At 38.2% G+C, this 25307-nt stretch overlaps 1 protein-coding gene across 1 annotated transcript; it reads left to right on the top strand.

Moving 5' to 3' along the window:
- Nucleotides 1–1071: 1071 nt before the first annotated feature.
- EXOC1L (exocyst complex component 1 like) lies at nt 1072–25307 on the top strand. Its single transcript, XM_010595724.3, has 3 exons — nt 1072–1807; nt 14440–14570; nt 25041–25307. The coding sequence occupies exons 1-3, from the start codon at nt 1687–1689 to the stop codon at nt 25305–25307; spliced, it is 519 nt and encodes a 172-aa protein (XP_010594026.1). The 5' UTR covers nt 1072–1686.

Raw genomic sequence — 25307 nt, 5'->3', positions numbered from 1 at the left:
TCTAGTAGGTTACAAGTCCAAATTCAGGGCGTCGGTTCCAGGGCAACTTTCTCTCTCTGTCGGCTGTGGACGAAGGTCCTTGTCCTCAATCTTCCCCTGGTCAAGGAGCTTCTCAGGCACAGGGACTCTGTGTCCAAAGGACACCAGGAGCGCTCTGCTCCTGGTGCTGCTTTCTTAGTGGTATGAGGCCTCCAACTCTCTGCTTGCTTCTCCTTCCTTTTATCTTCTAAGAGATAAAAGATCATGCAGGCCATAACCCAGAGAAACTTCCTTTATATTGGATAGGGAGGTGACCTGAGTAAGGGTGGTGTTATAATCCCACCCTAATCCTCTTAATATAAAATTAAAATCACAAAATGGAGGACAGCCACACAACACTGGGAATCATGGCCTAACCAAGTTGCTACATATATTTGGGGGGGGACATACTTCAATCCATGACAGCCATGAAGTCAATTCCAATTCACATCTGCCCTATGTGTTACAGAAGTGCTCCATGGGGTTTTCTCGGCTTCAGTTCTTCAAGAAAACAAATCACTAAGCCTTTCTTCCGTGGTGCCACTGGGTGGATTCAAACCACCAACCTGTAGGCTAATAAAAAAAAAAAAGGCTAATAGGCAAGTGTAAACTGTCAGGAAAACAAGGCTGTTCCCTGTCCTTCCAAACACTCCTTGTGCTCTATTGATACAGCGATTTGGCCCACGATGTTCCTTCCATGGAATATGTTCCTCCTCTTCCGTCTTTATACTTCTCTCTCATTCTTCAAGCCCCAGCTCATCTTCCATAGCACTTTCTCTGACACCTTCCAGGAGTAAATATCTTTTCTATCCTTTGTTCCCTTTTCTCCTCTGGCACATACCACTTTTAAAAATTTATGATAATTTTTTGGTGCCCTCATCACTACTGGACCATAAGCTCCTTAAGGATAGAAAATTTACCACCCCAAAGAACCCATACAATGCTTTGCCCCTGTAGGTACCTAGTAATTTTTTTTTTTTTATGGAGGAATAAATAATATCAAAGTGAGCACATTTAAAAATTCTGTTTTAAAAAGTGGTTTGGACCCAGGAATTGCTGCAGACTCTTATGGAAGCAAAGGTTTGAATGCATGGCAGGAGAGGAAAGGAAGGTAGGGAAAGAGACTTGGGAAGTGTCAGTAGAAAGCACGGATGCTTTTTCTCTTGCGGATGATAGCAAAGTTCTTAATGGAAGATGATCCCAATCAATAGAGCGAGACAGCTGATTTATGTCATGGAATCAAGCTGAAGTCGTGGTCCTTCTCTGCATAATGATGTGAAAGGGAAAAAGGCTACTAGACTGGACTCCACAAGTATACCTGCTGGTGTTCGTAAGTATGTTTTCCCATCCACAAACTGCAGGAGAGCTCCAGAGAGCAGCCTGCTTGAGTCTGGATGCTGAGGAGTGAGAGTGGGGCTAGTGCCGCTGCTGTTATTTGGCTGCTGCTGCCGCTGCTGCCACTGGGCTGATACCGCAGGAGGGGTCTGAGCACTCTGAGCATGCTCTCGGAAGCCTCAGTTCTGGAGTGGAATGAGAAGTTAAGAGAGAGGGCTGTGAGGTGGGCAGGACACACCAAGGAGCTGCAAACCCAAACAAGAAATCCAGTCAGCAAAAGGAGAGAAAGAGTGAACTTGAGCCAAGATATCGATCCAAGTGGAACTGAAGGAAATGTCATCGTTGGTAAAGGAGGACTTGGAGAAGAAACTGTTTAAGCCCCTCTCACAGAATCTGTATGAGTTTATCGAAATAGAGTTCTCCGTCCAGGACAGGTATTACCTCTGTGTGTCAGGTAATCTTTCTGTTATTTCAAAGAGCAAGTGACTCAGAAATGGCTTGGATGATAGAGGAAAATTTTTGTGTTTGTTTTTCCATACACTAACAGCACGTGTGTCTTCATGTGATAAAGTTTAACTACCTAAGTTTAAGAATTTCGGTTGTACAGAATGATTTAAAAAAAAAAAAATGAAAGAAAGAAAAAACATTGTATTAAGAATATTTCAGTTAGTTGTTCAGCCATGAAACTGGGTATGTACTTTCTCTAATGTGATTATCTTGTCTCTAATCTTTTCTTAATTCCCTTTTGTGGTATGCAATTTTATTGTGTAAGAGCTCATTTTAAAAAATTTAACACAAAGCTCTCTGTATATTTTTAATTCATTGGAGAATTGAATTATACGGCTCTCTTTCCATCCAATCTGGACAACTAGGGTTCTCTCATTCCGTGTTAGGAAAGAAACAAGACCTTAGGTTTTCTTCTGAGAGCTCATTTAGACTTCCTGGAGGTTTTGTTTTGGAAAGAGAAATGGTCTTTTAAAAATCCCTACTCTTACAGAAAACCTGGTCACAGAAATAATACTTGCATAGCAGAAATTAGAAATTAACTTCTATGGCCTCAGTGCTGACATCTCTGAAGTAGAAATAATAACACCTACATTTGTGCACAAGGTTTTCTTGTTAGGTCCTCAATAGAAAAAAATATCATAACTTATATTCAAAATAAATACAATAAGATAGTTATATTTTAAAATATGCATAAAATGAAGAATGAGTATATTACATTAAACATATTATGTTTGGAGCTTTAAGGATAAGGGAAAGTCTGCTAAACTCTTCTAACTAAAGGTTTTCCCTCATATTTCTAAAAATTCAAGAAAATTGTCCAAAAGTAGGAGTATGCTTCTGATTTAATTATGATTTGCCTAACCTGTGATTTTTCTGCTGAATTTAGATTGCAAGGCTTGGGCCATTACTGAATTTAGCATACAGTGCTTCCCTTCCCCACTCCATGCCTTTCAATACTTTTCAGGGGCCCCTTTTTCAGGCACACAACTAAGCATTTTCAGAAAACAACTTGTTATAATTCCCTTCCCGATAATTGGCTTAGAAGGACTTTCTAAAGGTATAAAGAGGGAATACTATCAGGGAAGTAGAGCATCTTTACAGAATGTGCAAAAAAAAAAAAAAAATAGAATTCTATCATTCCTGATAAGAATAACAATACCCAATAATAAAAGTAGTTCCAGTATTTATTTATTTAATACTTTACCTAGCACATTTTGCTATCTGAATGCAAAGTGTGGGGACTTGGCATACTAGCAATGTAAAAAACTTAATGGGTCCAGAAAAACTAAAGAAGTTAAATTACAGAAGAAGGTCAATAAGAACAATTTAAGTAAGAAAACTGTACTGTATCCAATTTATCAATTCATTATACCTTAAAGTACTTTCATATATTAGAAAACATTCTTATTCTAATGTTAAAGTTTAGTAATTTTCTATTTGTTGGAGATTCTCACTTTACAAAGTTAATTTCTCATTGTAATGTGAGTTTGTAAGTATTTTTAAAAACTTATGAAAAATCATCATAATGATGTTTATAACCAATTCATCAAATATGTTTTAGAGTCACCCTTCAACTTACATAATTAACTTTTTTTTTAATCTGACATTAAAAAAAAAAAAAGCATCCTAGAATTAAATTTTTCAAACCGAATGTGATTTATTCTCCTGTACCCCCTGAGTTCAGAGAAAGGTCATCTGCTGTCTTTTTCATAAATGACATGAATCCTTTTAATTAGGATTGGAAAGTCAAGGGCTTGGCTTGGTATTGTTAACATGTGCAAAAGCAGCTTCTTTAGGCTTCAATTTTCTCATCTGAAAAATGACACAGTAAAGCAGGTGATTACTTAAGGGCACTTTCATTAGTAAAATTCTATAATTCTATCACATACAAGCAAGGAGAAAAGATCCTCATAGAAACAGGAAGAGAAAACAATTTTGTGGTATTCGAGATAAACGTGGACATTATGGAGCGATTTCAGTTCGCTAGCTTTCTACAACTCCCTCTATTTTCCAATCATCAATTTGAGAGCACATGCCCTAAATATGTAAAAATAAGGCCCTAAATATAACACCTGTTTATGACAACTACAAATACATTATGACAGAAGCATAATTTAAAATAAGGTAAATGTGACCCTTGACAGTCCTAAATCTTTGACCGTGTTTACTCAGGAAAATTTCATTGATATGACTCAAACAGATCACATCTTAATGGTTGAGGCAGGTAACTCCATGCTCGGAATGTTGACCACCATTGGGAAGGAGAGTTGAATAACTATGGTTTCCTCTATGCCCAGCGATCCAGCAGCTCTAACTTGCTGTAGATCGTTAGGTCCAGAGTAGTCAAAATTCTATCATGCATTTTTCAAATTTAACAAGCAATATTTAAATATGGTCATGCCTTCTATTTATTTGACCAGAATCTGTCTTTTGCAGACTCTCACACCCAGAGGACTGTGATTTACATTAAATCTTCAAGATTCACCTGGTCAATGTAAAAATCAGAGATCATAAACACAATCTCCCTCTCTGTAGTTTGCTAGGTCTCACACTGGGGATTTCCTAGGATTTCACTCTCCTCCCACCTCAGGCTTTGCATGGTAATTTCTCCCTGAAATTAGCTTCCCCTAGCGGTTAAACGCAATGTTTTCTTATAAAGAAGGGAAAGAGTTCTATTATGTGGAGGCCCTAAGAAGTGATAAGTCATTTGTGCAACGATTGGAGTGCAAATGAATTAAAGAAATTCTGGATGACTTGAAAATAAAGGATTAGCCAAAATTGAACGGGAAGTTGTAGAGCATGGTGGAACGGACCTTGGAGTCAGACAAATTTGATATGAATCTGCTTTGCTTTGCTTTGCCTACCTGTTGTTCTTGGGTGCCATCTAGTCAATCTGACCCAGTGACCCCATGTGACAGAGTAGAGCTGCCTCATAGAGTTTTCTAGGCTGTAATCTTTATGGAAGCAGACAGCTAGGTCTTTTTCCTCACAGAGCCACTGGGTAGGTTTGAACAGCCAACCTTTTGGTTAGTAGGCAAGTGCTTAACCCTTGCAGTACAAAAAAAAAAAAAAAAAATTTTTTTTTTTTTACCAGCTAAGAAATTTGGGCAAGTTAATCAGCCTCTATGATCTCATTGTTGACATCTCTGAAGTGGCAATTATAACACCTACATTTATGTGTAATGTTCCCCTGTTAAATCCTTACTAGGAAAAAAACAAATATGGTAACTTATATTCCGAATAAGTAAAAGGTAGAGTTATACTTTTAAAATATACAGTAATATATATTGAATATATGTATAATGAAGAATGAATTTATTATGTTAAATATATTATATATAAACAAAACTCTAAGTATATTCAGACTCAGATTATTTTACATCTTTTGAAAAACATTTTCCATTCATAGACGCTAATTTGAAAATAAATGACATGTGCTAGAATTATGAAAACAGCCTATGTAAGTTCTCTACATATTTTATTTTTGATTGTTGAACAGAACTTCTCTGTGAACCAGAGACTCTAACAATTTTGTCAAATTATTTAAAATAATGGTAATCGTGCCAAATGCGAATAAGTTAACGATAAGAAGGAGCCAGCTAAAAGCCATTTAAAAAGCTTCATTTAGAACCACCGTTGCTAAATTTGTGAACTCCTAACGTCTTAATGACAGAGATCATAAGCTAAAGAGTTTTTTCTGAAAGTTTTTATTCCATCAGATAATATATTGTCTGGGAAGAGGTTCCTTTAATCTTTGCCCTCTCTAAATTGAGTACAGATTATCCTACTCACCTATTGTGTTTTGTAAGAAGAAAAACATGAGATGATGCTTTGAGACGTTTCCATACAATTAAAGATGTTATTAATAGCAGTGGAATAGCAACTGCTTAGCTCCGGATATATCTGAGCATAGTGTATATGCACATTCTTTTTTATGTTCTAAATGGTGGATTAACTCAAGGCTGTCTTGATATATAATCATTTAACATATTCACTTTCATAGCCTATAATATTTCCTTGGTAAATATTCATATGACTTGGTTCTGCTACAACGTAGAAATGCTGTGCTCAGAAAGAATACACACTGGGAAGAAATTCTAATGTGACTGCATTTGTCATTCTCTATTTTTAAAAATTAACATCAGATGAAATACAGAATTGATTTACAAAAGGTATATTTTATTAAAAATAAAATACATGTCTCATAAAATTTACTGCAAAACTTAGCTTTAAAGGAAGAGAAAACCCACTTGATTATTTTCACTCAAGCCTCTCTCTCTCGATTTCACACACACGTACACATAAACACACACTCACACACTAGCTAAATACATTTGTGGAATATTCCTAAACATCTCCATGGAGGGACTTTAAATAAAATGTTCTGACTCTCCAGATCAGAATAATTGTAGGTGGGGACTACAATATGAAATGATGAAGTGCCCGTTTGGGTCCTTTTGTTAGCTTGCCTTTTTTATGACTTCATTTTTAGTTCTTGAAGAGGGGGCTTGGATTTGGAATTGAACATTATCATTACCTCTAACTTCAGCAACCCACAACATCATCATTAATTAGTTATTCATGAGCCAGACATTCCCAGTGACTAATCTACTACTTTGGAGCCCTGGAGGCACAGTTGTTAAGAACTCAGCTGCTAACCAAAAGGGCAGCAGTTCAAATCCACCAGCCACTCCTTGGAAACCCTGTGGGGCTGTTCTGCTCTGTCCTATAGGGTCTCTATGAGTTGGAATCAACTCTACGGCAATGGGTTTAATCTACTATTTTGGACATATAAATGTGGAAATCATGATGATTTGCCAATTTTAAACTCCAAGCCAGATTATTTCTAGAGTGAATGGGAACTTTATAGCAAAGCTCTGATGGGGGGGCGGGGGGGGGGGAGGTAAACATTTTTCTTTATTAGAATGATATTTTGATAGTGGGATGGAAGGGATAGTTTACGGCATGCCTACTGAGTCCCAGGCACGAGTCTATTTTATCCTGATTCCACTCATTATCCCTTTTAATCTTCATGGTGACCTGATAAGATAGATAAAACTCCTGTTTTACAGATGAAGAATCCGTGGTTCACAGAAGTAACTAGCCCATGGTCACAGGTAGTAAGGTCTGATTCTAAAATCCAAGTTCTTTGTACTTTGCCACACTCTTTCTAACCAGTAAGAAAAGCCAGAGTTTTTTTAACGCAAGAACCAGGCACTATGTTAATAACGTCACATATATCACCTTTTGCTGCTTCTTATTGATGACAAAACTGAGGCTTAGAGTGGCTAAATAACTTGACCAAGATCACCAACTAAGTGATAAATCAAGCTTCTAAATGCAGGCCGTCTTGAACCTCTGTGCCAAATCACTGGGTTATGTTGCTCTCAGCAGGTGTACTGAGAATGTGCTAGATGGGAGCTCATGAAACCAAACCTTGCAGAATACTCATTGGATGTCCCTCCTTATTACTTTGGTACTTCTGTTCCCACAAAATTGCTTTCCTTCTTTTCTATTCTATTTTTTATTCCTGTAAGTACATTAATAATTCATGTCCGAATTCACAGCCAATCATTTTCATTTTGAAGACTATAGAATCACTATGAGTTGGAATCGGCTTGACAGCAATGGGTTAGAATAGCCCAAAACTTGATTTTATAAAAATATTTCCAGAAAAAAAATCATTTATAAATAATTTTATTTGATGAAATCGATTATGGTATTCTCAAAGATCCCAAGATATTATCAGTGCAACTGTAATATTTTTATTGAGGCTTCTTATCTTGAATACCTTGTGGTGATTTTCCCCTATTATTTGATTTAAATGATAAGAACAATTACATAACATCAAAATTTTAAAACAACAGTTATTCATTTTTTAAAGCATTTCTGTTCTACTTGCTAATGAGCTACTGTATTTCCTTTATTCTGCCAAAGTATATTGGTTCAATTGACCCATCTTCTTTCCATTAGCCTGGTGAATAATATTGGCTATGATAATCAAGGCATTTATTCTTTAGAAATTTTATTTAAAAATTAAAAGTGAAAACAAATAATTGGCATGAAGTTAAGAGAAGATTGTAATTCTGAAAATGCTGACTGAAGTATTAAAGCTGGCACAGATGAATTCTAAAATTCCCTGAGTCTGTAGATGTGCTAAAGCATAATTATATAATGGTGCCTCTGATGTTAGTGAAATCAACCCTCTAACATTCTGACTATATAAACACGTGTCTGTTTTAAGACAATGTGATAAGTTTCCTCTTTGCCGCTGCATTAATGTGGATATGGCCATTTAATTTTAGCTGGCAGCAGAACTCAAGCATGGAAATTAGGGATTGGGTTGACTCCAGCCTGACTAGACTTCTTTGGCTCTTGGCTAAGGACAATTCTTGGAGCCTCCTTGGCTCCAAAGTAGACTATCTGGCCAAATTAAGGAGGCTGTACTATCTCTGGAAACCCTGGTGGCGTAGTGGTTTAGTGCTACAGCTGCTAACCAAAGGGTCAGCAGTTTGAATCCGCCAGGTGCTCCTTGGAAACTCTATGGGGCAGTTCTACCCTGGCCTTTAGGGTCACTATGAGTTGGAATCAACTCGACAGCACTGGGTTTGGTTTGGTTTTGTTTGGTACTGTCTCTATGCGACATCATTTTATCAAAAGTTTAGCTTTTAAAGCATATGCTTTTCTTAGTTTGGCTTTAGTGGAACAGTGACCACCAATGTAAGAAAATGTGATGACTGCTGCCAGTACCAGTTGCCATTGAGTTGGCTCCAACTCAGGGCGACCCTAGGAGTGTCGGAGTAGAACTGTGCTCCATAGGGTTTTCAATGGCTGACTTTTCAACTATAGAAGTAGATCACCAGGTCTTGCTTTCCAGACACCTTTAGATGGACTCAAACCATCAACCTTTCAGTTAGCTGAGCACATTAATGGATTTCACCACCCAAGGACTCTTAATGGCTGGTAGATCCTACTTTCTTAATGTGTCTCTTTGCCACACACCTCCCCCACCGCACCTCCCAGCCCATCCTTATGGAATTGTCTAAATTTTTGGACAATTTAAAGCTTAGCTTGTCTGTTCACTTAAAACTCTTCAGTGACCCCTCCCCAGTAGCATTCAGGATAATGTCTGACCTCCATAGCCTAGTATTCCAGGCCCTTCAGGAAGAGTCCCTGCCTCACCTCCTATCATGTGTCCACACTCATCCTTCATGTCAATAATACAGAATAGTTTAATGACTCAAAAGTGTCTAGTATATCATGCCTTTGAATACATGCTGCCCCATAACTCCCTTTACCCTTTCTTCTTTCTGCTGACTCCTAACAATAACAACAAAAACCCCAAACCCATTGCCGTCGACTCATGATGACACTGGTGCCACCGGGTGCATTCAATCCTCCAACCTTTAGATTAGTAGTTGAAGGCAAACTGTTTGCACCACTCAGAGGCCTAGCTTCTACAATCCTTTGCAATTCAGATTACCTCATTCAGAAAGCTCCCCTGTCCCCTAGTCAGATGAAGATGCCTCTCCTTCATGTTCACAAAGCTGTGATCAAATATTTTCTTTCTGAAGCTCCCACTCACTGAGATCTCAGTGAGAGCAGAAAGGGTGTCTTGGGTATCATTTTTTTCAATGCCTAGTACAGTGCTGATCCATAAAGGACACTCAATACATATATATCAAATTGATGAAATGAATGAGTGGGCTTTATAGTCAATTACCTGATTATCATAATATGTAGATGAGGCTAATATAGTCACTAGCAGACAGTGGGCTTTTGCTTCAAATTACATTTTTATACAGGATCCAGTTACACTTCCATATCTCTTAGGTAGCCAGTGAGATAGTTAGCCACAACAAGAATATAGTGTTTGGGTTCTGAGGTAGAACTTTTGTCTAGGCAAACACAACTGTCTCCTAGAGAAATTAAATCCAAGCTCTTGTCCTCATGAGTAAGTATGACAATCAGCTGTGCCTCCACTTCAACATACCAACTTTATAACCTCTAATCCCTCTTCTGAAGGCAACATCTAGATCAACGGAGATGGACCTTTTTTTTTAAGGATAGAGAAGTGTACATGAGAGAAACCCATCAACTTCTGCACACAATTTTAGAAGGATCACAGACTCTGAGTCCGTTCATTGATCCCAGGTTAAGATCTGCTCCAGGTCCCCTCCAGGACATTCCCCTCAATCATTCCCTCTGTCCCCAAAATATGCAAATTTTCTTCCTCCAAACTCCTGGAATTTTTCATCTAAATCATAGCCTTTAGTCTTTCTCTATTGCATTTTTTACTCCTACCTAATCCAGAAACTGGAGAGCTGGTTGAGCAGTGGTTAAGAGCTCAGTTGCAAACCATCAGGTCGGCAGTTCGAATCCACCAGCAGCTCCTGGGAAACCCTATGGGGCAGCTCTACTCTGTCCTGTAGGGTCACTGTGAGTCAGAATCAACTGAACAGCAATGGATTTGGGTTCGTTCCTTTGTTTAACCCAGGAACTGGCACACACCGTACACTCAATATGTATTTGTTATACACATGAAGGAGCCCTCTGCAAGGTATCTTCTGCCGTCTCCGTTCTACTGAAACTGCCCTCAGGCAAAAAAATCAGTATCTTTCCCAAGCTAGGATCAGTGACAGAAAGAAACTCTGTTTTACCCAACAAGGTAACTTCATGAGATATCCCCCAAATTTTTGAAATTCTCTGTCCTCTTGATTTTCAAAACATTGCACAGTTGGGGAAACCCTGGTGGTGTAGTGGTTAAGTGCTACGGCTGCTAACCAAAGGGTCACCAGTTTGAATCTGCCAGGCGCTCCTTGGAAACTCTATGGGGCAGTTCTACTCTGTCCTATAGGGTCGTTATGAGTCAGAATCGACTCGACGGCCCTGGGTTTTTTTTTGTTTGTTTTTTTTTTTGGTTTTGCACAGTCCAGCTCGTCTCATTTCTGATGGTCCCTTCTTAGTCCTTTTTTTTTTTTTTTTTTTAGTTTTTATTGTGCTTTAAGTGAAAATTTACAAATCAAGTCAGCCTCTCATACAAAAACTTATATACACCTTGCTATATACTCCTATTCGTCCTCCCCCTGATTAGACCGTACACTCCTTCTCTCTACTCCTATTTCCGTGTGCATTTAGCCAGCTTCTGTCCCCCTCGGCCTTCACATCTCCCTTCCCACATAGTCTCATGTGTCTACTTGATCCAAGAGGCTCACTCCTCACCAGTTTCATTTTCTATCTTACCTTCTTAGTCCTTTTGGCTGGCCATTCTTTCTTCACCACTCTGTCTACCCTCTTGCTCTGCTCTTTTCCCTATCAACTCAGTCTAGGAAATCCACCTGCACACAAAAATCCCAAGTCTGTATCTCCAGTCCTAAACTCTAATCTTCTCTCTCATTCTCTTCTCAGATGGTTTGCAGGTACTGTATGTCAACAATTGAATTCATTATTCTACTCAACCAGCTCAATTTCTGTACTTTCCCATTCTGGTTAACATTCAGTCTCTCCAGGGCTGTCAATGCCTTGTTTGAAATCTTACTTGGATTTGCCACTTCTATGTCTATTACCCACATCCTATGCCTAGGTCAGGAGTCCCTGGGTGGTACAAAGAGTAAACACACTTGGCTGTTTACCAAAATGTTGGAGGTTTGAGTCTGCCCAGAGACACCTTGGAAGAAAGACCTGGTGATCTACTTCCAAAAAATCATCCATTGAAAACCCTGTGGAGCATGGTTCTATTATGACACACATAGGGTCACCACATGCCAGGGGCAGCTCAATGGTAACTGGTGTGCTTAGGTTACAACAGCAACCTCTCAAAACAAACAGAACAAAACACATTACCACTTACTATAAATCAGGCACTATCTTAAGTCCTTTATAGACTTTATCTATTTTAATCCTTACACTCTGTGAGCTTGTATCACTCTGAAGTCCTTTACAACATTTACTCTCTAGAGAGACTAAATTGAGCTTTAATTCTCTAGAGAGTAAGTGATTTATTCAGACCACTCTGTGAGTGGCAGTGTCATGATTTGAATCTGGAACATCCAGTGCCAGAGCACACTAAGCCATACTGCCTCTTCCAGGGTGCCCTAGTTCCTCTTTCCTCCTTCAGTGTATCCTGTGCATCATTACTGCCAGAAAAGTACCAGTTTAGCAGGCCACCATTTTATCAGTCTCTAGCTCAAGAAAGGAAACTTATTGAAAATGTATTATTGCATGAGCTTTCACTGAACAGCTGCCATAGTGCCCTCTTCTTAGATGGGTCAATCTGCTCAGACTTTTTCTTCAGGGACTGAATTCAGCTCTATCATTAACTCTGAGCTCAGCCCTTGATTCAGTATCACCTGAACCTTCAGGTAAGAGCTGCTGTCTTCACTGTACCCAGTTATGGAGCCCTTGCCCACTAATCCAGCTTCCCACTCCTCCTGCCAGAGAAGGAATTCACAGTGGTTTCTTTCAAAATATTTTCACAGCCTTCTCAATCTAGGTAATTCTATTGCCTACCATGTCCTAACACCAACCAATCTATACAATCCATTTTCATTCATTCTACCTGATGAAGTGTAGCTTCTATTGTCTCTTTGTTTCCTCATGTTATCCCTCACCTAGGAATGCCTTCAGTATCAACTCCACCTTTCCAAATTGGACCAATCATAAAGCCCTGTCTCAAATTCTATTTCTTCCATAATTCTTTCCTTAACTATTTCAATAATCCCCTCTCTTTCTGGGACTCCTATTGAACATATAGTCTGCTCCACACCATTTACCTATCACTACGATTTTTTTTTTATGATTATATCTACATAAATAGGAGGGCATGCCAAAGTGGTGTTTTCTAGAACTGAGAGAGAGTTTTTCCCAAAGACAAATTCCAGCCTCTCTCTTAGAAGACAGAACCAACCTGCAGTTCTCAATGGCATTATTCATCTTGAAAAACAATTTAAGATATTTGATCCCCACCTGCTAACCAAAAGGTCGGCAGTTCAAATCCACCAATCACTCCTTGGAAATCCTATGGGGCAATTCTACTCTGTCCTATAAGGTTGCTATGAGTCAGGTTGACTCGACAGTAATGGGTTGGGGCTTTTTTGGGTTGATGCCACCTATTAGTAATATGCTATTTTATGTGACTCATGTGCTTTAGCTTTGTCTCTCTCCCAAAAAATAAATAAATAAACATGAATTTGTAGAGTGCAGAGACCATGTCTCGTACTTGTACCCCTCTGGCGTCTGTAACAGTTCTCTCAGGCAAACAGTGGATACTCAGTAAATGCTCCTTTATTAACACATTGTTGATTTTCAAATTCAGGAGCTCTAAGCTCAAATGTTGATTCTTCTGATGTGTTTATATAAGACCAAAGACAAATGATTTTAAGGTCAGGAAATGATTTCCCTCATTTTGTTCACATAAAACAAGCAGTTATTTTCCCACTACCCCGAAAGTATAATACTAAAGCTTTTTGTGCAAGTGGCACATTGTGAAGACAAGCTTGAGAGGATTAAAAATCTCAAACAATACCACAGAGGTCGACAGTAGGTGTGATGCAAAAGCTCTACATCAAAAGTCTCACAGTGACTTTAAAAGGAAGGATTCACAATTACTGTGGTATTTGGTTCGTTACTCTTCAGCACTGTTGCTATTTGAGCAGGACTGTTGGCTTTCCTGACCTCGTTTTTTAATATTGTCATAAAGCAAAATTCCAACTTGTTCTGGTAGACACTTAGGCACTGATCACACGCTAACGCTAAACCTCTTACTCCCTGTCCCCAGTCTAACCCAATTCTCCACCACAAAGCTCAGTGTTCTAGCTGACAGTCATTACTGTGGCAATACGTAATCACAATTGAAGCAAAAATTAAAGTTACTGTGTTGACCAAATCTGATGGCTGTCTTAGTCACCTAGTGTTGCTATAACAGGAATACCACAAGTGGATGGCTTTAACAAAGAGAAATGTATTTCTTCACAGTAAAGTACGCTAAAAGTCCAAATTCAGAATGTCAGCTCCAGGGGAAGGCTTTCTCTCTCTGTCAGCCTTCCCATCAATCTTCCCCCAGACTAGGAGCTTCTCCTTGAAGGGACCCTGGGTGCAAAGGACTCACTCTGCTCCCAGCCCTGCTTTTTTGGTGGTATGAGGTCCCCATATCTCTCTGCTCACTTCTCTGTTTTGTAACTTAAAAGAGATTGCCTCAAGACACAATCCAATCTCATAGATTGAGTCCTGCCTCACTACCACAACTGCCGCCCATCCTCCCTCATTAACATCATACAGGCAGGATTCACAATGCATAAGAAAATCACACAATACCAGGAATCATGGCCCAGCCAAATTGATACACATATTTTGGAGGGGGGACATAATTCTTCCATGATAGTGGCATACTGTGTGAGGGTTCAGATGCATCAAGATTGAGAATTGGAGTGCAGATATAATGGTCAAGGTCATTATATGAGTGGATTCAAGGCCATTATATGAAAAGGGGAATCATAAATACCGAAGTGTGATCTGATGAATAATTTACTATCTTCTAAGAGTTTATACAAACTAATTGCTGTTTTTTTTTCTTTCATACAGTGACCAAAAATGAAGAAGTAAAAATAATTATGGTGAAACACTACAGAATAGGTTTAGATGAAAAATATGAAGTAACAAAAAAGTGGTCTTTGAATGATCTGCAGATGATTGATGGAAAAGAAGCAGATACTGTAAGTGGTACATTTTGTAAAGAAAATGTGGAACCAGTTTACTGGAGATCTTTATGTTCAATACCTTACTTCATATATTGTTGGCATACACTAAGTGTTAAGGTGATATTATATTGCTCTTAAGTGGTATGGTTTAGTTTACTGATCTAGTGGTATTTTTGTTTCATTTTTATGAGCTTGAATCTGAATTTTGTCTATTAAACTTAAAAGCATCTTTCCCAAGGGCTTCTTAAATTAAAGATAATCCAGCACTCAATCCTGAAACCATTTTTGCAAATATATGATGCTTCCACCACCGCTTCACCCGTCAGCACTAGCTTTGCCATCCTGAGCGATACAGAACCAATATAATCCTCCCACCACATAGTTACTGCTTTTCCACTATTTGAAGACAATTATACTGTTCCCTTAAGTTTTCTCTTTTCTAGGCTAATTGAACCCATCCCATTCTTTAATTTTCATATGAAAATCAAATAAGATAACACATATGACAGGCCTGTATAAACAGGAAGGGGTTCTTGTATTGTTGTTGTTAGTTTTTTCGAAGACATTGCTTGTAGACCCTTCACCGAATTATTTTCTCTACTTTGAAATGCTTCAGCTTTTCGAAAATTAAATATAATATTCTAGAAGTAGTGTGGGTAGTTCATATTTCCTTTGATCTGGATTCTTTAATTCTAGTAAAGACTTAGCCGAAACCCTAAGTCTTCCATGCATGAATTGCCATTTATCCTGACCTGCTATATACTCCACTTACGTAGACTACAACCTAAATAAGCCCCTTGATGTACTAGCTTCTTTATCTGTAGTCGTCCCTCCCCAAAACTTTATACATCTACAATGCTTAACTACTAATTCTTGAGGCTTAGAATGTCCCATCACCCCAACGTAGATGCCATTAATGGGTTTCCCTTTGGGTAGAGTCCTAATCCTGACTCCCCACCTTTCTACATCCAGTATATTGTGGATATAAATTTGTCGTAGCCATAATACTACCAACTACAATTGTTGGCTTACTCTGTCTCCTCTATGGATGAAAAGCCCCTTAAAAACTGGGACTACGACTTTTCATCTTTTATCAGCTTATTGCCTGAGATAAGCACTCAAGTATCTTGCATGAATATCAAAATTATCTAATGTGAATATTGAAATTTGGCCCCCAAAGTCTTTACTGATACCAATATACGCTATCTGCTATTACATTGCCTTATCACTTAGTAATCCTATTTTAAAATTTTGGTGAGTTTGGCGTGTGTTTTTGGTGAATGAATGCCAACTTTCACTGCTTTCATTCCCAAGTATTAACATTTTTCTGACAATATATTCTACCTGACTGTCCAGTACTTAGAAAATGGTTAAATATATTGCAGAATATTATGAAGCCATTGTAAATCACATTTCCAAAAGAATATCTAATAATACAATTGTTTACCATTTAATATATTTTTAAAATCAACCAAATAGAAAACTTTTCTAAAATATTATCTCAATTTTCCATAATTAGTGTACCCTATTATTTTAAATGGAAATCTTATTTTTTAATACAAAAACATTATTTTAAATGGAAATCTGATTTTTTAATACAAAAATTATACAGGCATATGTGTGTGTGTATGTACATATATAGGAAAGAAATACATACTTTAACCACAATTATCCTGCATAATGGGATTGAATTTTTTTAATTATTGTTTTTTTCTTTACGTTTTTCTGTATTTGTGTAAATGATTTTATCAATGTCAAGCTCATTAATCTCAACTTCAGGACTTTATCCTCCCCATCTCTTTTTTGGGCCCTTTTTTTTTTTTTTCCTTGAGTTCTCAAATATTACTAACAAATTTATTTTCTACAAGTTTGGTCAGTGCCTGAGGATATATTCAGCAGACCTGGAAACTTAAACTCATTGAAACAGCTAGCTATGCTCTCTTTTGTAGTTACCTTTTTTGGCGTTTAATTCCATTCTAACATTGTTAGTTCTCCCATTTCCAATATGAAGATCATTCTCTTTGATAGTGAACTAAACACAAAAAAAACACAAAAGGGACGCTAAATGTTTCTATTTTTCTCATCACTTTAGGAACTAAAATATTGAATTGCCCAAAGAAAAATGGTAATATACTAAGAGTAGTTCTGGTTAAGAGCTCAGCTGCAGCCAGAAAGGTCAGCAGTTAGAATCCACCAGCCGCTTCTTGGAAACCCTATGGGGCAATTCTACTCTCTCCTATAGGGTCACTACAAGTCGGAATCAACCTGATGGCAATGGGGTTTTTTTTGGTATGGGTAAAGTAAAAATATCCTGGTTATTCTGGGAATTTCCACCATTTCTCTCTCTTAAAATTGATTCCTCTAGAGTCAGCATTATTATATTCTTCTCAACAATAATGATGCAATTTTAAATAGAGCAGTTTAGAGCCAGAAAGCTGTCAAATTAAAACGGAATGGAATTGAAATTGAAGTCAATTTATACAGCAGAAATCAAAATGACTGGGGATTAAGAGACTGTTATGATGCAACAGGGAGGAGAGAAGATGATGTAGCAAAAAACAGAGTTGAGCTGATTGTGATCTCATTTGAGCTGACTGTAACCCTGGCTCTGCCAATAACTACACGTGTGACCAGAAAATTATTATCTCGCCTATATACAAGGGATTATGAAATGATTTGTGAGATTCTTTTAAGCTATAAAAATCTATTGGTATAGGAAGGCACATGTGAGTATATGAGTGTGCATGTGTAGGTGTATCTGTAGGCATATGTATATATAAATTTGTGTGTGCTGCATGTATCTTCATATATATATATATAATAAACTACATAGGAGGCACAGTTACAGACACTTCCTAGACATAACCAAACACCTCACAGGATTACGTTTACTGGGTTTGAAGGCTTGGAACCATAGTCTTGTGGAACAACTCAGTCAATTGGCATAACATAGCTCATAACAATAATGTTCTGCGCCTTAGTTTGGTGAGTGGCATCTGGAGTCTTAAAAGCTTGCAAGTGGCCATCTAAATACAACTGTTGATCTCTATTCATCTGAAACAAAAGAGAATAAAGGAAACTAGACTGAAAAAACTAGTCCACAGGACTAATAGCCCATGTGAACTGTGACTTCACCTAGCCTGAGACCAGAAGAACTAGAAGGTGCCTGGCTACCACTACTGACCGTTCTAACCAGGGGCACAACAGAAAATCCCAGGTAGAAGGGGAGAAAAATGTAGAACAAAACTCAAATTCCTAAAAAAAGGCCATACTTACTGGCCCGACAAAGACTAGAGGAAGCCCTGAGACTATTGGCCTAAGATAGCCTTTGAATTTGGAACTGAAGCCACTGCTAGCGGTTACTTCTCTGCCAGATTATAGATTGGCGTATCAAGTAATACTGTGCTTCCTTAAATAATCAACTATGTGAAAAAAAATGTCGACATTTACCACTAAAACAAAGATGAGAAGCTAAGGAGGGGCAGGCAAGCTGGATTAATGGAAACAGAACAGAGTGGAAACAATGAGAATGTTGACACATTGTGAAAAATGTAACCAATGTCACGGAACAAGTTGTATAAATTGTTAAATGGGGACCTAATTTGCTATGTAAACTTTCACTTAAAACACATAAATAAATAAATATATATTTGTAAAGTCTGTTGGAAGAAAGGAAGGGAGGGAGTGAGGAGGGGCAGAGAACAGGAAAGGGAGGGGGGAGGGACTCTAGATGCTTGCATGCTCAGACTGCAATTATTAAGCTAGAGGGAAAGACTAATCCTTTCCAAGTATCTCAAAGCCATGAAGGGTATTTTCTAAATTATGAGGAGCAAATACTTGGGAGAGAAAACTACGTAAGGACCATGATCAGTATCTGATGATAGAATAAGTGTGATTTCCTTTTACTGACATTCTCTGCAGAATTGTCTTTCAAGCTACAATATGCTAGCTAGGAAAAATTTGCAAACTGTGACTAGTGAGCGTTTCATTTAAAATCACATTACCCTAAACAAAACATGGTATATGCATACAATGAAATATTATTCAACTATAAAAAATAAATGCAGTACTGATGCATGGCACAACATGGGTGAACCCAGAAAATATGCTAAGTGAAAGAATTCAGACACAATAGGCTATATATTGTATGAAATGTCCAGGACAGGCAAATTCATAAAGACAAAAAGTAGATTAGTTGTAACCTAGCACTGGGGGAATAGGAGGGGTATAGTTTAGGGTGCAGATTTCTTTTTGATGTAATGAAAATGTTCAAAAATTGACTGTTGTGATGGTTGCACAACTCTGATTATATGAAAAAACTGAATGGTACACTTTAAACTTGTGAATTATATCTCAATAAAGATGTTACATTCAATTGATATTCAGTTCCTGGAGCTTTGTTTTTTGCCAATGCCTTCAGTCCACCTTGGATTTTTCCCTTCAGTACCACCGGTTCCTGATCATATGTTATTTCCTGAAATGGTTGAATGTTGACCAATCCTTTTTGGTATAGTGACTCCATGTATTCCTTTCATCTTCTTTTGATGCTTCCTGCATTGTTTAATATTTTCCCTGTAGAATCCTTCAGTATTGCAACTAAAGGCTTGAATTTTTTCTTCAGTTCTTTCAGCTTGAGAAATGCTGAGTTTGCTCTTCCCTTTTGGTTTTCTACCTCCAGGTCTCTGCACAGGTCATCATAATATTTTACCTTGTCTTCTAGAGCCACCTTTTGAAATCTTCTGTTCAGCTCTTTTACTTCATCATTTTTTCCTTTTACTTTAGCTACTTGACATTCAAGAGCAAGTTTCAGAGCCTCTTCTGACATCCATTTAGGTCTTTTCTTTCTCTCCTGTCTTTTTAATGACCTCTTGCTTTCTTCACGTATGATGTCCTTGATGTCATTCCACAACACGTCTGGTCTTCAGTCATTAGTGTTCAATGCGTCAAATCTATTCTTGAGGCAGTCTCTAAATTCAGGTGGGATATGCTCAAGGTTGTACTTTGGCTCTCATGGACTTGTTCTAATTTTCTTCAGTTTCAACTTGAACTTGCATATGAGCAATTGATGATCTGTTCCACAGTTGGCCCCTGGGCTTGTTCTGACTGATGATATTGAGCTTTTCTATCATCTCTTTCCACAGATGTAGTCAATTCAATTCCTGTGTATTCCATCTGGCAAGATCTATGTGTATAGTTGGCATTTATGTTGGTGAAAAAAAGATATTTGCAGTGAAGAAGGCTTTCGTCTTGCAAAATTCAATCACACAATCTCCAGCATAGTTTCTATCACCAAAGCCATATTTTCCAACTATTGATCCTTCTTCTTTGTTTCCAAATTTCACATTCCAACTACCAGTAACTATTGGTGAATCCTGATTGCATGTTTGATCAATTTCAGACTGCAGAAGTTGGTAAAAGTGTTCAGTTTCTTCATCTTTTGGCCTTAGTGATTGGTGCATGAATTTGAGTAATAGTGATATTAACTGGACTTCCTTGTAGGTACATGGATGTTATCCTATTACTGACAGCATTGTACTTCAGGATAGATCTTGAAACGTTCTTTTTGACAATGAATGCAACTCCATTCCTCTTCAAGTTATCATTCCCCGGATAGTAGACCATATAACTGTCCAATTCAAAATGACCAATACCAGTCCATTTCAGCTCACTAATGCCTAGGATATCAGTCTTTATGTGTTCCATTTTATTTTTGATGATTTCTGATTTTCCTAAATTCACACTTTGTACATACCAGATTTCGATTATTAATGAATGTTTGCAGCTGTTTCTTCTCATTTTGAGTCATGCCACAGCAACAAATGAAGGTCCCGAAAGCTTGACTCCATCCACGTCATTAAAGTTGACTGTAATTTGAGGAAGCAGCTCCTCCCCAGTCTTATTTTGAGTGCCTTCCAACCTGAGGGGCTCATCTTCTGGCACTATATCAGACAATGTTCTGGTGTTATTTATAAGGTTTTCACTGGCTAATGCTTTTTATAAGTAGACTGCCAGTTCTTCTTCCTAGTCTGTCTTAGTCTGGACACTCAGCTGAAACCCCTCTGACATGGGTCACCCTGCTGGTATTTGAATACCGGTGGCAAGGAATACACAGAGTTACTATACCAAAAAGAATTGGTTGATGTTCAACCATTTCAGGAGGTACCATGTGAGCAGGAACTGATGGTACTGAAGGAAGAAGTCCAAGCTGCGCTGAAGGCATTGGTGTAAAACAAGGCTCCAGGGAACTGACGAAATACCAATTGAGATGTTGAACAAACAGATGCAGCACTGGAAGTACTCACTCATCTAAGCCAAGAACTTTGGAAGACAGCTACCCAGCCGACTGACTGAAAGAGATTCATATTTATGCCTATTCCCAAGAAAGGAGGTCCCACCAAATGTGGAAATTATCAAACAATATCATTAATATCATATATAAGTAAAAGTTCGCTGAAGATCATTCAAAAGGGGCTGCAGCAATGTATCAACAGGGAACTGCCAGAAATTCAAGCCAGATTTAGAAGAGGACGTGGAACCAGGGATATCATTGCTGAAGTCAGAGGGATTCTGGCTGAAAGTAGAGAATACCAGAAAGATGTTTACCTGTGTTTTATTGACTATGCTAAGGCATTCGACTGTGTGGATCATAACAAATTATAGATAATATTGCTAAGAATAGGAACTCCAGGACACTTAATTGTGCTCATGAGGAATATGTACATGGATTAAGAGGCAGTTGTTTCAACAGAACAAGGAGATACTCTATGGTTTAAAGTCAGGAAAGGTGTGTGTCAGGGTTGTATCCTTTCACCATACCTATTCAATCTGTATGCTGAGCAAATAATCCAAGAAACTGGATTTTTTGAAGAAGAACAGGCATCAGGATTGGAGGAAGACTCATTAACAACCTGCATTGTGCATTCTTGCTGAAAGTGAAGAAGACTTGAAGCACTTACTGATGAAGATCAAAGACCACAGCCTTCAGTGTAGATTACACTTCAACATAAAGAAAACAAAAATCTGCAGGATGGGCCAATAAGCGACATCATGATAAATGGAGAAGAGGTTGAAGTTGTCAAGGGTTTCATTTTACTTGGATCTACAATCAACACCCAGGGAAACAGCAGTCAAGAAATCAAAAGACAAATTGCACCTGGCAAATCAACTTCAAAAGACCTCTTTAAAGTGTTGAAATGCAAGGATATCACCGTGAGGACTAAGGTGCACCTGAACCAAGCCATGGTATTTTTAACCTCCTCATATGCATGCGAAAGCTGAACGATGAATAAGAAAGACCAAAGAAGAATTGATAGTTTTGAATTGTGGTGTTGGTGAAGAATATTGAATACATCATGGACTGCCAAAAGAATGAATAAACCTGTCTTAGAAGAAGTACAACCAGAATGCTCCTTAGAAGCAAGGATGGCGAGACTATGTCTTACATACTTTAGACTTGTTATCAGGAGGGATCAGTCCCTGGAGAAGAACATCATGCTTGGTAGAGTAGAGGGTCAGTGAAAAAGAGGAAGACTCTCAATGAGGTCAATTGACACAGTGGCTGCAACAATGGGTTCAAGCATAGCACAATTGTGAGGGTGGTCCAGGACCGGGCAGTGTTTCGTTCTATAGTGCATAGGGTCACTCTGAGTCAGAAACGACTTGACAGCACCTAACAACAGCAGTAAAGATGTTACAAAAGAAAGGAGGAGGAAGAGAAAAATCACATCACCGTTGCGCACTTTTTTAAAAACATTGTTTTTTTCATTTTTTTATTTTTTAATATTATAAAGCAAGGTGGTTTTAACACCAGAATCAGAATCTTCAAGTACAGATTTAATAAACAGAAATACCATTTATTAAGTTCCAAACATTTCGGAGATAGCATATGATTTCCTTCTTCAGGAAGAAGTCCAAGCTGCATGGAAGGGATAGTAAAAAACAAGGTTCCGGGAACTGACAGAATACCAAGTGAGACGTTTCAACAAATGCATGCAACGCTAGAAGTGCTAACTCATCTACGGCAAGAAATTTGAAAGATAGCTGCCTGGCCAGTCAAGGAAGAGATTCACATTTGTGCCCATTCCAAAGAAAGGTAATCCAACAGAATGCAGTAATTATCAAACAACATCATTAATATCACATACGAGTAAAATTTTGTTGAAGATCATTCAAACAGGGTTGCAGCAGTACTTTGACAGTGAACTGCCAGAAGTTCAAGCCAGGTTCAGAAGAGGACTGGAACCAGGGATATCATTGCTGACGTCAGATGGATCCTGGCGGAAAGCAGAGGATACCAGAAAGATGTTTACTTGTGTTTTATTGACTATGCAAAGGCATTAGACTGTGTTGGTCATAACAAATTATGGATAACATTGTGAAGAATGGGAATTTCAGAATAGTTAGTTGTGCTCGTAAGGAACCTATACAAAGACCAAGAGGCAGTCATTCTAACAGAAAAAGGAGATACTACATGGTTGAAAGTCAGGAAAGGTATGTGTCAGGGTTATATCTTGCTTGCTGAAAGTGAAGAGGACTTGAAGCACTTGCTGATGAAGACCAATGACCACAACCTTCGGTATGAATTTTACCTCAACATAAAGAAAACAAAAATCTTCACAACTGGACCAATAAGCAGCATCATGATAAATGGAGAAAAGATTGAAGTTGTCAAGGATTGCATTTTACTTGGATCCACAATCAACAACCATGTAAACAGCAGCCAAGAAATCAAATGACGTATTGCATAGGGCAAATCTGCTGCAAAAGACCTAGTTAAAGTGTTAAAAAGCAAAGATGTCACTTTGGGGACTAAGGTACACCTGGCCCAAGCCATGGTATTTTCAATGGCCTCATATGTATACCAGAGCTGGACAACGAATAAGGAAGAACGAAGAAGAATTGATGCCTTTTAATTATGGTGTTGGCAAAGAATATTGAATATACCATGGACTGCCAGAAGAACAAACAAACCTGTCTTGGAAGAAGTACAGCTGGAATGCTCCTTAGAAGAAAGGATGGCAAGACTTCATCTCACATACTTTGGACATGTTATCAGGAGGAACCAGTCCCTGGACAAGGACATCATGCTTGGTAAATCAGAGTGTCAGCAAAAAAGAGGAAGACATGCAACAAGATGGATTGACACAGTGGCTGCAACAATGGGCTCAAGCATAGCAATGATTGTGAGGATGGTGCAGGACCAGGCAGCGTTTTGTTCTGTTGTACATAGGGTCGATGGGAGTCAGAACTGACTCGATGACACCTAATGAAGACAACAAGAAGCTCTATACTAGGCAGTTTATATGGCTAGGTTCAGGTAAACTTCACAACAACTGTATCTAGTATGAGGAGAAAAATGAGGGCAGATCAGACAAGTCCTTTGCCCATGATTACATGAGAGAGTCAAAATGGTTGCTTAAGTTCAAACCTCATATCCTTTGTCCTGCCTCCTGCAAAAATTTTCCTATTTAAAAATAAATCACAAATACTTAGATTGTTTGTATATATTATTTACACAATACATGCTAACAAATTATTAATACCCTTGTTTGATTTGTTCCTTCTCTGTCTCTTTGTCATTTAGGGGACTTTTTACCTCCACTTCTCCTTCAGATCAATTCAGTACACATTTGTGGAGAACTTAGTAGTTGCCATGGACAAGCACTAGAGATGCAAAGATAAATAATGCAAAATCTCTGCCCTCAAGGAGAGTTAGGAGTTAGGCGGAGAGTGAATGTGAAAGCATTTTATAAACTGAAAAGACTCTTTATGAATAAATGTAAGGCATGATTGTTACTGGTATTAATAGCACTAGCAGTTACTATTATTTGAACAGGTAGGAACTTGATCAGGCTTGATGTCCATTTTTTCTTAAAACATCTCCACTAGAAGTGTAGCAAGAGCCTAGAGCAATCCACTAAGAGGCAGCCTTCCGTCATTTGTCAGTTCCAGTCAAATGATTTAATGGTCCTTGCTATTACCTTCAAAGGCAATTCCTTATTATTAACTTCAAAGTCAGCAAGTTGATGATCTATAGTACACCAGAGGCTAATGAGCCATCTTGCATTTCCCCTGTGTATGTTCGGAATGACACAGGAAGCCAACTTCCTACTAAAGAAAGGAAGAACCTTTTCTCCCTTCCAGAAGCCTGTAACTGGGTTTATTCTCTTCTTCCATCCCTACTCATCCTCTCAAATCACTACATGGGAAAGACTTGAAAACTGCACATTCCAAGACATATTTTATTTGAACAGCTGAAAAAACACAAATGCTCCAAAAATCATCTTTCTTATTGCTGATATTTTTTAGAGGCAATTATATTTGAAGCAGGTAGCTTCAGAAAGCTCTTTTGTAGACTTTAGGAATCATGGTTGATACTGATACTTTTACAATCAATAACTATATTTGAGAGAATGTGGGTGAATCCAGGAAATCTAGCTACTTCACTGGCTACAAACTAAATTGTGTCTCTTTTTTCCTTTCCAGGATAATCCGTTTTTTGATCTGCACTTCAAGAAAGTGTACAGTTTGGAAGCCTATAGCTGTGCTTCTAAATATGCCTTTGCTCGAACTGTAAATAAGCTGAATCATACATATCTCAAGAAGGACTTACAGATCGTGAACTTTGATTCTACTTATATTAATGATGATTCCATTTGGGCCTCCAACAACAAGGATTGCTTGGTCCTTATGAGAATATGCTTTTATGCTTTCAATCTTGTGTGCTTGTCCCTGTGTCCCCTGCCCCTTTGA

This window comes from Loxodonta africana, chromosome 5 (assembly GCF_030014295.1).
Source record: "Loxodonta africana isolate mLoxAfr1 chromosome 5, mLoxAfr1.hap2, whole genome shotgun sequence".
In the NCBI taxonomy this organism is placed as follows: Eukaryota; Metazoa; Chordata; class Mammalia; order Proboscidea; family Elephantidae; genus Loxodonta; species Loxodonta africana.
The sequence above is the reverse complement of the archived record's forward strand: the minus strand, read 5'-3'. Positions and strand labels throughout refer to the sequence as shown.